Source organism: Dermacentor albipictus, chromosome 6, assembly GCF_038994185.2.
Source record: "Dermacentor albipictus isolate Rhodes 1998 colony chromosome 6, USDA_Dalb.pri_finalv2, whole genome shotgun sequence".
NCBI classification, from domain to species: domain Eukaryota; kingdom Metazoa; phylum Arthropoda; class Arachnida; order Ixodida; family Ixodidae; genus Dermacentor; species Dermacentor albipictus.
Window position 1 is genome coordinate 8,276,310 of NC_091826.1, and position 15,431 is coordinate 8,291,740.

At 42.1% G+C, this 15,431-nt stretch overlaps 1 protein-coding gene across 3 annotated transcripts in view; it reads right to left on the reverse strand.

Moving 5' to 3' along the window:
* The window catches only part of LanA (laminin subunit alpha), a 155,238-nt gene that overhangs the window by 14,323 nt on the left and 125,484 nt on the right, over positions 1-15,431 (reverse strand). For all 3 annotated transcript variants that reach the window (XM_065424809.2, XM_065424811.2, XM_065424810.2), the window contains 11 exons: positions 11,797-11,954; positions 11,081-11,207; positions 10,219-10,312; positions 9,576-9,692; positions 7,932-8,117; positions 7,144-7,298; positions 5,940-6,122; positions 5,310-5,440; positions 3,365-3,512; positions 2,308-2,598; positions 1,648-1,803 (listed from right to left, as the gene is read on the reverse strand). In XM_065424809.2, the coding sequence (XP_065280881.2) occupies positions 1,648-1,803; positions 2,308-2,598; positions 3,365-3,512; positions 5,310-5,440; positions 5,940-6,122; positions 7,144-7,298; positions 7,932-8,117; positions 9,576-9,692; positions 10,219-10,312; positions 11,081-11,207; positions 11,797-11,954 (1,746 nt within the window). The remainder of the gene's footprint in view (positions 1-1,647; positions 1,804-2,307; positions 2,599-3,364; positions 3,513-5,309; positions 5,441-5,939; positions 6,123-7,143; positions 7,299-7,931; positions 8,118-9,575; positions 9,693-10,218; positions 10,313-11,080; positions 11,208-11,796; positions 11,955-15,431) is intronic.

Here is a 15,431-nt window from a genome sequence, read left to right on the forward strand (position 1 = left end):
AGTGGAAGGTGTGTGCCACTGGGTTCCTTGTAGCACCCCCAGATGATGCTCGCCTCTGCACATCCGCAGCGGGGGATTGAAAAAATAAAGAAAAGTGCCAGCTTTCCTCTGTGCATAACGCTCGCTGCAAGCATTACCCTGTAAAGATTACGGTTGTGTAAGCTGCAGTTGCCAGGAAGCGGCAACTGTAGCATATGAAGCAGGGAGTGATGCCACTACACTTTCATATGTAAAAAAAAGAACCCGCCTAGCAACTGATTGCATTAGTGTTGTGATAGCACTATGGAAAGGCCACACATAGTTAGGACTCGCAAAGAACAGCGTGAACACTATGAGTGGCAATGGGAACAGCTACATTAATATGCACAACAGCGTCATGTGTAGGCTAAGCAGGATGCAGCAGTTCCTGGCCAAAGCAAGCCACGCACAGTTAGGACACCTGAAGAGCAGCGTGAATATGATGGGCGATGAAAGAAAGAGCAATGTAAATGTGCGCAACACCATCGTGCTTGGGCTTGGCAGGACCCAGTTGCAGGCTACACAACATTGGTCTATAGGATCAGGCAATACCACAGCTTTGCTGGCCGACCACCTTCGCAGCGTGGATTGAAGCCCACTTTTTGAAAATGAGTCTAGGCTCAACATGGAAACAACTGTATTTTTTTTCTTGCACTACGAGAACTCCCGTACGCAAAAGTTGTGTAATTGTGAATATTCAATATTTATATTCGATTCGTATTCAATTTGAGAGTTAACTAATTTGAAGTTGTTGAATATTCATTTCATTCAAATACCAAGAAACAGAAAGAGCTTTTGAAGTCTACAGGAGGAAAAATTGATGTAACGACTGCAGAGAACCGTGGTTGCTGCACAGATGGACATGCTCATGAGCGAGCTCACGGTGGAAAATATTTCATACAAAATAGTTTTCAGTTGTTAAACGCGCATGCTCTGCAGCCGACAAATATTTTCTCCAGATTAAGGCAAATGCATTCACTATTTTGGCAATGCCACCATGCTAGGATACTTCGAAAACGATGTGCAGCACTGTATGGTAATGTGCTTCACTCCTACGACGAGCACTACAGTTCTACATGCATCTGCCAGCATGCTTTTTGTTTGTTATATTGCTGCCACTGTCATGGTGTGCCAGATACAGTTAAATTTCCCTTGTTCTCATTTACAAGCTATTCAAATGAGCTAAAACTCAGTTGACAATGGTATTAAATGTATCAGTAACCTAAATAAGCATTTTGTTGCCAAGCAAACTACACAGGAGTTTTTATATTTTACTTTCTTTAGAAATTATAAATCAATAATCGAAGCCCCCCTCCACCCACTTTCTTCTTCTATACTTGTACTGGATCTGATTAGAAAATTTCACTATTTACACAACCCTAATTGTAATGCTACAGCATCGCAGACTGACATTGTCACACAGCCATTTTGGGAGTGGAATTCAGAAAGGGAAGCTCACTTTCTCCATTAGTGAGAAATTTTCTTTAATGCAAAAGAGAGAATCAAAATTCTGAAAGTGTGCTTTACCAGTCCAGCCCGACTCATTTCTTTAACACATGCCTCTTTGCTAACCTGCCATCAGAATAGCTTTCACATTTCAAGGGAGGCAAGTCATTTGGTTGCACTCACAGTGAGGTCAGCCTCTCCGAGGAGCTGGGCCGCTCTGAGCTGGTGCCACTGACCGTCATTGTAGGCTGCGTTGGATCTCATCTGCATCATGCCACTGCCAAGGTCAAACTTGTATACTACATGGCCATCACGCAACTCCAGGGCCATAAACGTTCCCTGCAAGGGTACAGTGGTCCTTATGAAGAACTTTCAAAGACAGAAGGCTAAATCACCAAAAGGAGAGAAAAAGTTGGTTAGTGTGGGCTCAGCTCCAAGCTTAGTTTTGCACCTAGGTATGCAAAACTAAAAGCCAGCAGAGTCCAGTCTTTAGCTAGTTTGAGCCTTTTTGATGGCATACAGTGGTCTATGAAAAAATGGACACAAGAACAAATACATGCTCCCTAGCAAATACATCCATCCTAGTATTGTATTCGTTCTAAACATTCTTTTAGCAGCTGCTTAATTTAATCCACTGAAAGCTCATTTTATACACACTCACAGAGCCTTACATGATAGAATGTCCCTATACCAGCTCTTGCTGTTACATTTCTTTCAGTGTGTGCTATGGCTGCTACTTCCTCAAAAAGTGAAAGTATCACAGCCAGTAGTCATTCCAGGAAGTAGAGAATGAGGTGAGTTAGTAAGCTTGGGCAACATTCAACAACGAGTCGGCTCACTGACCTCATTGTGTATGAGGAAGAGCAGTCCCTCCCTGGCATAGGTGCGGAATTTCATGCTGATGCTGATGCCATCGTTGAAATCACGCCGCTCCTTGGACACTATGGCATAGCCTGTGCCATCAAAGCGAAGGCCCCTGCCGCTTGGAATGTCAATAAGGCTGTCCCGTTCCTGGCATCCCTCTAGCTTTCCTCCGTGGCTGTGGAAGTTCCACAAGCCCACAGGCAGTCCACCAAATTGCAACTCTTCCAAGAAGCCAACAAATGGCATAGTGTCCCGAGGGCTCAGCTGAACCTGGGAATTGACAATAGTAGCCGGATAGAGCATATGCATAATCGTTAATGGTATGGAATCTCAAAGGTAGAAAATGCTCACGATGTTTAAAAAAGCAATTTTTTGCATAACCTAATTCCCGATACCATAAAAAATTTAACGCTACTTCCCTACCCCCAGAATGGAAATTTACTTAGATATCAAGCATTAATAGAGGTTTCAGACAATGCCAATCTGGCCTTTCGATTGCCATGACAAGTGTTTAGGCCTTGACATAAGGATTCAATTAAACATGCATGTTCTCAAGAAAGTATTGTTATTTCTGAAAAATCACACCTCAATTTAAAAGAGCCTTTTTGAATGCACAGCTACCCCAAAAAATGCGCTAGCAGTTCTTATCTATAAATCTAGTCTGCATTTTTTCTTCTCGCTTCCTACATATGGAACTGCAAAAATTAGTACAGTAACATTTTTATGTTTACCAGATAAGGCTAAATAGAAGATTCAGGTGTGAAATCTGATCGATTGATTGAGGGACCTGGGCTATGGTTGATTCCTCAGCTGAGTGGCACAGCCTTTATCATGAGAACCTGGGCTTTTTTAACAAGTGCCTCAGTCTAAGCAGTATTTTGCATTTTCTCCCATCAATATGCAGCCACTGTGAGTGGGAGTCGAATCCACAACCTCCTGTTCAATATCACAATGCCATAGCCATGCATCACGGTGAGTATACGTATGTGGAATCTGCGTGCTCCGCAATAACAAGCGTACACTATGTGATACATACATCTTCAGTGTCTGGCACACCTCCAATATAGAACTCAGACATTGATTGATCCAAGTTGAAGACACTGCTGGTGCCTTGAAGATACTTGGTCTTTGTGCTGTCAGGTTCACCCTCCGTGCGCACTTCAAGATTGACTGTTTTGCCAGTCCTGAAGCAAAAATGGTAGAACAAAATAGCATGTCAAAGGCACTGACGCTTTCTTTCTGGAATATCTGTAGGTGCCTCTGTCCTTAGGTCCCTGACTACATAGCACATCTTACTTCAGAAGTCTTCGCAATAGATAGATGAAGGCAGTCCCCTGCACCCTCCCCCATTTGAATGTTAAAAAAATACTAACCCCTCCTTCTTTCCCGAAACCATGCATCAGTATTAATCAGATTTTGCCGGAGTACAAATGAACTTTTGTGACAGTTGGGGAGCATTATGTACAATGCTGCAAAAATTAATTGAATGATAAACTGACACAGTTTATCGCAACGAGTGATAGCTACTTCAAATAAACTTGCAAACAATGCCGACAAATTAAAAATTTCCAGAAGCCAGACATGCTTATATACGACTTTTCTAGATTATTCTTGCTGGCAAAAGCATACAGCAATCTGCAAGAACTTTAGTGAGCATAGCGTCGGGAAGAGAATTAAGGTTGACAGTACGAGAATAGTGGACTTATAAAGGCACAAGCTCCCAAAATATGCCTTGCACAATTAGCAAAAGCCAACTGCATGTTACAGGTCCTTAGTGCCCAGTATTTCTTGGAAATATTTTTCGGTATGAATATTTTTAATATCCCCAAACTCAATTCAAACTTCCCATTAGCTTCTGATAATTTGGTTGTTCATGCATTTATATTGTGGGGAATGCACCAGCATTTCGATATCTTCGGAGCAGTCGTGCATGGTTATTATAATAAGTACAAGCAAGCTTGCAGAAAGGTTGCTTGGAGAGGGCACCTTCGCCGCTCCTGTGGCTTTTCGTGCCTTGCCCTGATGGTTCAGCCAAGGAACCTGTTGGGCTGCTGCAAAAGTGCTAGTGAGTGACTGCCGCTCCGCTGGCATGGTGCAATGCAGAGAAGGGTCAAGTCCGCACACGCAAATTTGAGTAATAAGTACCCCAGTAATATGGACATTGGCTGTTGTTGTAATGGAGCTGATACTACTCAGATGAAGGAATTTCACAGGGGTGGAAAATTTCAAAGAATCAGTGTTAATGAATTTTAAACAATTGGTCATTTTCTTGCAGAAGATGTCTTTCAGCAGTTTTCAGTTAAAACCAGAAATTCAGATGCTTATAAGATGCTCAGTTTTGGTCTAGAGTTACCTTCTTTCTTTTTTTTTGCTGGGAAGGCATACTTGTGAAAAGTGAGGCGTGATGAGCACAGTTCTCACTAATGCAGCAAGAACTGGTTGGTTATTAAAGTGCAGGGCAATACTCCTCATAGAACTTGGTCACCCCTCCTGACCAGAAGCAGAGCCCGACATTTCCCCGAGGGAGAGGTCAGATTATAAAAAATTATAACAGTTACCTTCATAACTTTATGAAAACTTAATCATTCTTACTCCTAATTTGATGGGCCCTTGCGAGCATTTAGAGGAGAGGACCAGCCTAGACTACAATTATCATATGCCCAAAATATTTTATTTTTTAAAATCTTGATCAATAGTTGAGATAATAGTGATATGTATGGCTATTAAGCAATACAAAACTTGGAGACAAAATTTACAAATGACACAACAAGTATACTTGACAGAGCCCTTATTATGACACACAAGAAATTTGAGAGGAAGGTCAGGATGTCTGCACATCATCGCCACATTCGCACCTGCTCTGGACTGTGTTCTTGCTTCAGAAAGCATGGCACTGCTCTTCTGTGAATACGCACAGTACAACTGGGAGACACAATAACAAGGACCTCACTTGAAGCCTGCAGTGACAAAGGCAAGATTACCTGTCAATAATGATATGGTGCCACCTGTTGTCAGCAACATATTTGTCATTCCGAATCTCTTCTATACCATCACCGAGGTTGACGAGAAGCACAGGGTAACCATCTCTCAGTACCAGGGCCATGAAATCACCCTGAAAAGTACATCTGCAGTGTGAAATTTCACCAAACTACAAAAGGTATCAGTATTAAAAACATTGAATACATAGCAATTATTAAATTCAAAAACTATCATCACTGAGAAAAAGTTGGAGCTTCAACATGAACTTTCTGTGACTCGACTTCTTGCCAAATAAATCTCGTTAATAAAAAAATAATAATAACAGCAGAAAACTAACAGCTGAAGTACTAGCAATGCATTTTTTCCTTTTTTCTTTCAGCAAATTTCTTACTAGAAGGTACTGCCTGTGAAAGCATCACTTAAATGCAGTGGCTACTCAAATGCTGTTTAATTTCCTGTACTGTGGTCCTCACAATATTCTCCAAGATGAATGTTAAAGAACATGGTACACTAGCAACAATAACTATGTCAGCCATTAGGTTCTCAGCTAGAGCATCTCACTTGCCTGAAAACATGCTCAAAATAACTCTCATCACTTGTGTCTAAAGAATGAGTCTACAGAATGTACTGACCTCACGAGAGCGCTTAGCCCTTGGCTGAGGGTTCTTGCCATTTCCAAGGTAGAAGAGTGTGCCATCAGGTTTGTCCGTCTTAGCGTGCAGAGACAGGTGGGTGTATGTAGCTGCCTCTTGCAAGTCTTCAGGGTTCTTTAACCGTAGCCATTGTTCCCCCTTGAACTCCATGCCGATCTTAACCTGCAAGTGTGCACAAAAGCAGTAACTTCAATTCTCTCTTTCTGTATTAAAAGAAACATTCTAGCAAGGTGTATGATGGCCGAGTGATAGTGTTTGACATCCCTATGCAACTAAAAGGCTGCAAGAGATGCTGGAGTGGCAAGGTCCGAATTAGTTTTGAGCGCGTGGGGTTACTATAACGCAAACTCAGCCTCGGTTTTTTGTCATACACAGGTGTTTTAGCACTGCAACCCAATTGGGAAGTGGCCATCATGGTCGAAAATCAAAGCTGTGACTTTGTGCTCAGTATCATTCACCATAGCCACTGAGCCAGTGTGGCATGCACATATTGACACTCATCATTTAGGCTAAAAGCACAGGCTGTGTCATTGCACTGCCTCCAGCTTGCCTTAGGCTGATAGCTTCTAAGCGCTGTTGAAGTGGTGAACATACTCGTTCGAGCTAAAACACTTGTTTGCAAGGCTTAACCTTAATATGAGTAGCCATCGAAAGCACCCTATACTGTTACTATCATTCCCATATCGAATGAGGAACACAAATTGAGCAGTCATCGGACAGACTACTTGTGTCGCTGTACAAATGCCATCGTAAGCCTTTTAAAAATGGAGGTTCTTTGCCTCCTATAGCCTGTCTAAAATACTGCCTACAGTAATACTACTAGAAATTACCTTGTTTACATGCTTTCCTGGATACAAAATTGTTAATAAAGGAACCCTGCTATGCCAAATTCACAGTCAGCATATGGCTGTGCAATCTCTTTCTAATTATGATATTTTATTCTTGAAGCTTCAAAAAAATATTTGAGATGAGTTCAACTCTAATTGGTTTGGGTGCATGAAACAGGAAGCTTGCCACGTGTTGAGCAGCTCAGAAATCTGTGTTTGATCCATTTCGCTACAAAAAAAGACAATTTCAAAAGGTAAAATTTTTAGACAGAATATTCTTGCTTCATTATCACTAAGCACTACACATAGTTTCTTTCTATATTTATTTTTTGGAAGCCAAGCCCATATTCACTGACCCTGTTAGCTTCATCCTTGGCAAGAGCCACTTTGCGACGTAGTTCTTCCAGCTTGTTCTGGATGTCCGTGGCATGGTCCTTCATGGCCTTGTGTCGTTGCAGCAGACGGTTTGCAAGGCGGCCCAAGTCTGGCTCAGGAGCCATGACACGATCAACTGAAGACAAGCAAGGATGGAGTGGCACCACAAATGCACATATGAGGTGACCAAGCACAAATTTACACAATGGTATAATTGGGTATAATGACATGAATAAGTATTGTGCCTCAGTTGCACATCTCCATGATGCAGTTAAAATGTGCCTCTTTCCTGGTTCTGAATATGTGATGAGGCAAATTTAGCATTCCCGCATCTTTTTATGCCAATGTAGTTTGTACTAAAATTATAAAGAAATTTACATCTAATAACTGCTTCCCCTTGCATTATATACTTGTACACACACATGAAGTAAAACAACATGGGAACAGAGAACTACACAGACTGGACTGGCCTTTACTTTTCGGCCTGATCAAATAGTGGTTCTTGTATTGGGTGCAATATGAAGAGGGCAGACAAAATGTTGGCAGGAAGAGCAGCACTCAACATTTTCAGCACTCAACAGCCACGATATTTAGAGCCTTAAAAAGCTTTCAATACCCATACAGCTTTCAAAATATGGCAGGCAGTATTTTCATTTTGTCATTGCTTACTTGGTGAATATCTTTGAATCATTACTCATAAGTAATAATAAATACACTTTTGCTTTCATTTAAATGAAAAAAAAAGCAACAAGAAAGAAACCAGACTCACTGTAGTTGCTGGCAGCCAGCAGAGCCTGCTGGTAGCCTACATTGTCGCTGGAGAGTTCCTGAGCATGGGTGTTTTCACCAGGAAGTCGCTGGAGGATGGCATCAATCTTGTCTGCAGTTTCTTGCACTTGGTCAGCTGCTGCCTGCACAGCGGTCACTGAGGTCTGCAGGGCTTCTTGACCTTCAGCTGTGAAACCACAAGGCAGAAGAAAAGACAAAGAAGAGAGAGAGGATGAGAAGATGTCAGAACTTATTAAATGTTACCCTTCTGTCAACCTCACAATGTTTGCTTTATGCCTAGAAACTTAGCTGCTGAAAAGACCACAACTGAAGTGGCCACACAATTCTGCCAGAGTTAAGGTGCTTGCAATTACCAAGGCCTTTTAGGTAGTTGTGTGAGCAGTCTCAGACATTGTGCACTTCTAGCCACAACTGCCTGATTTCGGTCTGATGCCCACATACAGAGATGGTGCTGTATTATTCCAAAAAGCATTACCAGTGCAATGTGAACAGGTAGCACTACTGAGCTCTCCAACAAAATTAGCTCGACTACATTTTTTTAAATGATGAAATGCAGTGTAACTCTGTTATTATGAGGAGTTGTCTGCACTTCACCAATTACAAATGAACCACTATGTTTATGTATGGTAAACACTTGCGAAGAGTTTATGTTCAGTAAGATGAAAATATTGGACATTTTGGTACATCAATATAGCAATTAAGCTCAACTTAAACAGTGCCCCTTTGATTGTAAAAGAAGTACAGCTTTCCATGCTAAAACAGAAGCGTAACTGGACGTGCCATGGTGAAGGGAGAATGCACACAAACCATTAGCAAACAACTGGTGATGATAAGATGCATTGTCTTCTGGCACAATGGTGAAGCGTGGATAATTAATTAGGTGTGTACTATACTTACACTTGTTACCACACTGTAGTTTTCTCTATTATTGCTCAATATTTGTGACATTTGTGACTCTTAAGGCACATTCATACCGAAACAAAAGCGGAGCGTCCAAGCGGTGAAGCGGGTTTTCAATGCAACGAGGCAGTGAGCACGCGGGCCTATTCCGACCGGACGACTTGCCGGCTGCCTGCGCCGCCGAGGAAGCGGAGCATCTAGCATTTTCGTGGTGTTAATGTCGCCATCTCGTGGCGCCGGTCGTCTGTCCTCACCGTGCGCGTGCCAGCATCGTCACTGCACTACTGTCATCTGGCGTTCTGAATGACTGTGGCAAAGTGGAGAGCTCCGGCAGGTGAAAAAAAATCAGTCCGCGAGCAATCGAGCTCACCGCCTTGTTTTCCGCTCGCTTTTACATGCCTGGTGAGGATGTTTACCCACTTTCCGCTTGTCCGCTTGCCCGCTTTGGCCGCTCCACCTTCAGTGTGAATGTGCCTTAAGAGTGACTCTGAGCAAACATATTTTGTTACTAAAGTGATCTGTAGAAATGAACAATCTCTGATATATAGCAGACAAGTGGTGGAATTAATCCGAATGAAGGTCTATTACAAAGAAAACTCTTTGTGACTTCAAAGCAGTAAATGTAATAGAAGTTGCTCAGCACTTCATAACATAAAAACAGCATGGAATCATTTGGCACTCCGTAGTATAAAAACTTCAGTGCAGGTATCCTGAATAAAATTACCTGTTTGCAAATTGTCCATGTCACGTGCCAAGTCTTGCAAGTCCTTGGCATTCATCTTGTTGTGAAGCTCTATGGTCGCAAGCTTTTCAACAGCATCTCCTACTCTTGGCTTCATTTCTGAGAGTGTAAAAATAAAAATGTATGTGGGATACTGTAAAGCTTGACTTCGTAAAATCTACAGCGAGCTCCTACAAACATTGTATACACTCTAGCTGGTGCTCACTTTAATGTAAAAAAGTGGCATTTTATAAAATTCGTTTTGGTCATTCTGGCTGCTCATAATGTTTACTGTGCAAGTCATTGAACTCTAACAAAATTTGGTTTAATTAAAGCTTGTGAAAGCACCACCACCACATGTGTAATTTCTATAACACTAAAAGTGAGGAAGTATTATTTGTCAGTTCAATCAAGCATCGTTATAAGGAAATAGCATTTGACGCAAAGGTACCTTTGCTATAGCTGATGTTCATTACATGCATGTATTCATTACACGCTGATATCGGCAAGAAAAATGTTACATTTACTTCATTATATCAGGTTATTCATTATATACAACTTTTTTACAGCTGCCTATTTAGTTCTGTCACAGATTTTAAAAAGTAATATTAATACTGCCGATGGTAAGCATCTTATTAACACATACCATGTTCTACATGTTGTTCCAGTTCCCTTGCATTGGCGAGGAGACCTTCACTGTTGCCCTTAGAGTCAGAAGCACGGTCGATGATACCAACAGACTGAAACATTTATTTAGAGGTCTAAGTCCCCTTCATGCTTTGACCAATTTGTCACTGCCACCAAGACTCACTTAATTGTATGGTTTACAATGCACAGTCGTATAAAATGTTCTGATTTATCTTGAGTGCTGCTGAACAACCTTAAACAATTGCAGACTCAGATTGCTGCATTTATTTTTATTTCCTTTTTCCCTTTCTCCAGTACAGGATAGCCCAATCAGAGATATTCTGTGGTTAAGTTCCCTGTCTTTCCCCTGCTGACTTCTCAATGGCAACAAATGTTACCATCTGCATAGGCAAATTGTTGCCATATTGGAGCTGTCATGGTTTAAAAACATCAAATTTGGTCTGCCTTCATGTATTAAAAGGAAGGAGTAGCCATAAATATGCACTTTCCACGATTCTAGTGGGAAACAAAGAATCAAAGATATAGCAACAACCAATACAACACAATTGAACACATGTATGTCACATGCAAGGCAATGCCAGCATAATAGCTTCCTCAAAGCACCAGTGATGCAAGAGTACTACACAGACAGGCAGCCCATCTATCGTGAGATTTTATGCTTTCAACAACAGCAAGACACATATGTAAATAATGGCATCAGCCCTCTGTGTCATTCTTCTTTTTTTTTTAATGCATGCTGGTTATTCATTCACTACAAACAGCATCAGAGGAGTGTAAATCTTCCTACAGCACTGCAGCAATAAAAATTAACAAAAGTTTTTTTAGATCTGTTTAAAAGAACTGAAACAAGAAAACTTTACCATGGAGTGGGCTTCATCAGCAGCAGCCTTTGCAGCATGCGAATAATTGAGAGCATCATCAACTGCCTTGGCAATTTCATCATAGGCAAGCGCTGATGCAGATGTTTGTTTTGTATCATATAAGATGCTGCAAAACAGAACACAACAAAACAAGGCATTTTATGCATGCATTCTAGTAAGTGTACAAACATGTCCTCATTATTTGCTGCTTCCACAATTTGTATTTCTCAATTTGCTTTTCTAATTTGCTATTTCTAATTGGTACTGGTGGTGCAACATTCTTGTAACACTGGTTTTGCTACAAACACGGATTGATTCATCAAAACAAAAGGTATATATTAACATCAAATATCAAGCAAGGAACAATGCAACAGAGAAATAAAAAGACATGGCACTGGTAGATAAACAGTGGGGGCCCTGAGGCATCCAAACGTCACTGACTTACAAGATACGCAATAAATAAACTAGTACAGAGCACAATTCATAATCACAGAGCAAATCTCACTGCCAAGATTTGTGCGAAGTTATCGTAACTACACAAGGAAAAATTTAAGTAAGGCACAAGGAAGCATGAACAACAGGTATGCTTGAACCTTCGATCAGATGTTTGCAGATGTGCAGGTAAGAGCCCAGAATGAACAGGGGCTGGTTTTAATTGTGAAATGACAGCCTGTTCAACCAGGTCAGTGAACAGTTCTATTGGCACTAAAACTTACTTCTTGCACTCCTCAGCTTGGTTCTCAAGCTGTTGTGAGTGGTCAACGGCATCATAGACAGCTGGCTCGACGTCGTCAGTCTGCTTCTTCACTTTGGCCAAGGTTTCTTTGAGCTCGTCCACTGAATCACGCAGTCGACGCTCATTGTCACCCAGCGCCTGTAATGACACACCATGGGATGTCTTCAGCAGAACTGCTGGCCATTATTTCTAAAGTAATGCAATGCACTCGGGTCATTACTCCTTCTCTCTTCTGGTTGCCATGAAAGACATAATACAGAATTTTAGAATAGGGGCCCCAAACGTTTTGAGGCCCCAAAGAAATAGCGTCGAAGTCACTGTGCATACCAGAGATGGAAACTGCATTTGGGTTTTGCGTCGGACATGCTATTTCACTGATTTAGCAGGAGCCTCAAAGGCTCCCCAAAAGCTCTGCATCAACAAACATGGTAGCACCCATCCAAGTGACGGCTGTAACCTAGCACCAAAGTAGGCTCGATTTATGGTAAGGCGTGAAGTTTGTAAGCTAGGAGAAGTGACTGCGCTTATTGCTTTCTCTCAACTAACGTCTGTAATGAAGACTGATTCATTAGACGCTGCTGATTCTACGTTCGAGTGTCGATTTTATGGCTCGTAGGCCTAACATGGCTTAACTTAGCTTAGCTGGTGAGGGCACGTAAAGTTGGTTACTGAAAACCAAGCGCAACAAATTGCTTGCTGCTAATAGAATAACCTTTAAATTGAGATTAAATACAAAAACATGAAAGTCAGAATTGCTCTTCCCATCATAAAATGGTATATCTTACTTTAATGTTTACGTATAATAGCTTTTATTTGGTGCCATAGTGGGGCTGCAAGGGCAAGACACTATCTGAAAATGCAAAGCCCTATTCTAAAACTCTTCACTCCTGCATGCCCCAGCACTAACACTCGTAAAGCTCTTTGGGGCCCCAAACTATTGGGGCCCCTATCCTAAATTCCTCTAATAATCTGTCTACTAAGAGTTGGTTCACAACTTCCCAGGGATAGAGTGCACCTTTAGCATAATTATCCTGTATTTTGCTGTATGAATGAATGTACGGTGTTTATTGGCGTAAGGGCCAGGTATGGCTAAAGAGCGCCAGGTCCGTGGTGATGAGTTTGCAATGTAGTTGTGAGTTCTATGAAGTTGATGTGACGTGGCTGTAAAGGGGCCTTAAAAACAGTCGCTCTAGAGTGCATAAAATATATCTGTAATAAGATTATGTCGATGACAAGTGACATGTTCTATGTGCAGTAAAATCCATAGTGAAAGAATGGTGCAATATAGAAAATATGTGATATGGTAAAATTAACTGGAGCACTACTGCCTCGCCAGAGCCTTTGAAACACAAGGGCCCTAGAGGCATGTGCTATATGAAACAGCTATCACAGCGGCATCCTCTGAAGAGAGGAGACGCTACGAATGTGTGGGGCTAATAACATGTATTACAACATATTTCAGGAAACCTAGGACTGCGTTGGTGTCAAAGAGCGGTTCTGGGTCGAGTAACATTACAGGGTGAAGGGGGATGTGCTACCTGTATGCTAGGGGAAAATGTTTCTTTCTTTCAGACTCGGCTTCCCGACACTCCAGGAGGACATGGAGGGACGGTCAGCCTCTCCCCGCATCTACCACAGGTTGGAGGATCATTTCCAGTGAGTAAAAAGTCATGCGTGTCAAATGTGTGTCCTATTCTGAGACGACAGAATAGGACATCTGTTGGCCGTGATTTTGTTGCGGAGGGCCAAGAACCTAACTGTGGCTTTATCACATGCAGTTTGTTATTTATTCCTGCGTCCCACATGCGTTGCCAGTGGTTTCGTAATTTCCTTCTTAAAAAGGGCTTCAGGTATGTGACAGGGACCGAAGCAGTAGGATTAACTGCATGCAATGAAATTGATGTGGCCATCTGGTCCGCTAGAATGTTACCCTCAATGCCCCTATGGCCAGGCACCCAGCATATAATCACATGTTGGTTAGATATATCTGCTTTACACAGGACGAAATAGAGTTCATTAATTATTGGGTTTTTGTGCTTACAGAATGACATCAAGGCCTTCACAACACTTAGGGAGTCCGTATACATAACTTATTCTTGAAGTTTAGATTTCTTTATATGCTTCAAAAGTTAGGTGGGCGGATGAGATTAAGAAGTTTGCAGGGACGGCATGGCCACAATTAGTACATGACCGGGGTTGTTGGAGAAGTAAGGGAGAGGCCTTTGCACTGCAGTGGGCGTAACCAGGCTGCTGCTGCTGCTGCTGCTGCTGCCGCCGCCGCTGCTGATGATGATGATATGCTTCACTGCTGACAATAGTGCGCAGGCCTCAGCCGTAAAGATACTTGTTTCTGGATGCAGTACATCGGATTCCGAGAAGGATGGACCAACGGCTGCATAGGACACTCTGGCATGTGACTTGGAAGCGACTGTGTAGAGCTCTATGCACGAGTGCTTGTACTGAAGTTCTAGGAAATGCATTTGGATTTCGACCTCTGGAGCATGATTTGCAACTTTTATAAAGGATACGTCACATTCTATCGCCTGCCACTCCCAAGGAGGTAAGAGCTTGGTTAGGTGCATTAAGCGATGCTCAAGGAGTGGGACATACATTTCATCGCTAAGCTCCTTCACACGCAGCGAGAAAGGCTGTCTTATAGAGGGACGACTGCGGAAAAGTGTAGCACACATCATGTAGGTAACATTATTAAAACATGGATGTTCAAGGTTAGAGTGCACTTTAAGGAAATATGTAAAGCTGATGTATGATCTCTGCAGGTGGAGTGACCACTCATTCGATTCGGCATATAAGCTTTCAATCGGGCTTGTTCTGAAAGCGCCAGTGGCTAAGCGGATACCTAGATGGTGGACAGGATCCAGCATCCTTAGCGCGCTCGGGGCGGCAGAGTTATACACTACGGCACCATAATCCAATCGTGACCGCATTAGGCTTTTGTAGAGATTCATTACACACTTCCTGTCACTACCCCATGTAGTCTGGGATAGAAGTTTCATGAAGTTCATTGTTTTTAGCCATCTTTCTTTAAGATATTTAATGTGTGGAATGAAAGTGAGCCTATAGTCAAGTATAATACCTAGAAATTTGTGCTCTTTGCTGACAGGTATTTGTTGTCCACACAGTTCTAAGCAAGGATTCGGGACCAGGCCTCTCTTCTTGTAAAAAGAACACAAGAGCTTTTGTGAGGATTGATGTTGAATCCATTTTTCTCTGCCCACTTTGACACTTTGTTCAGGCCATGCTGTACCTGTCGCTCGCACACTGCGAGGTTACATGATTTGAAACCTATTTGAATGTCGTCCACGTAGACAGAATAAAAAATGGCCGGTGGTAATGCAGCACGAAGTGTTGTCATCTTAACAATAAAGAGTGTGCAGCTGAGTATGCCTCCCTGGGGTACACCAGTTTCCTGTATAAAAGGACGTGACAATGCATGGCCAACTTTTACCCGGAAGGTACGATTTGTCAAATAGCTTTCTATTAGGTTTAGCATATTGCCATGAATCCCCATTTCTGACAAGTCTCTCAGGATGCCGTAGCGCCACGTTGTGTCGTACGTCTTCTCCATGTCGAGGAATATGGATAAGAAAAACTGTT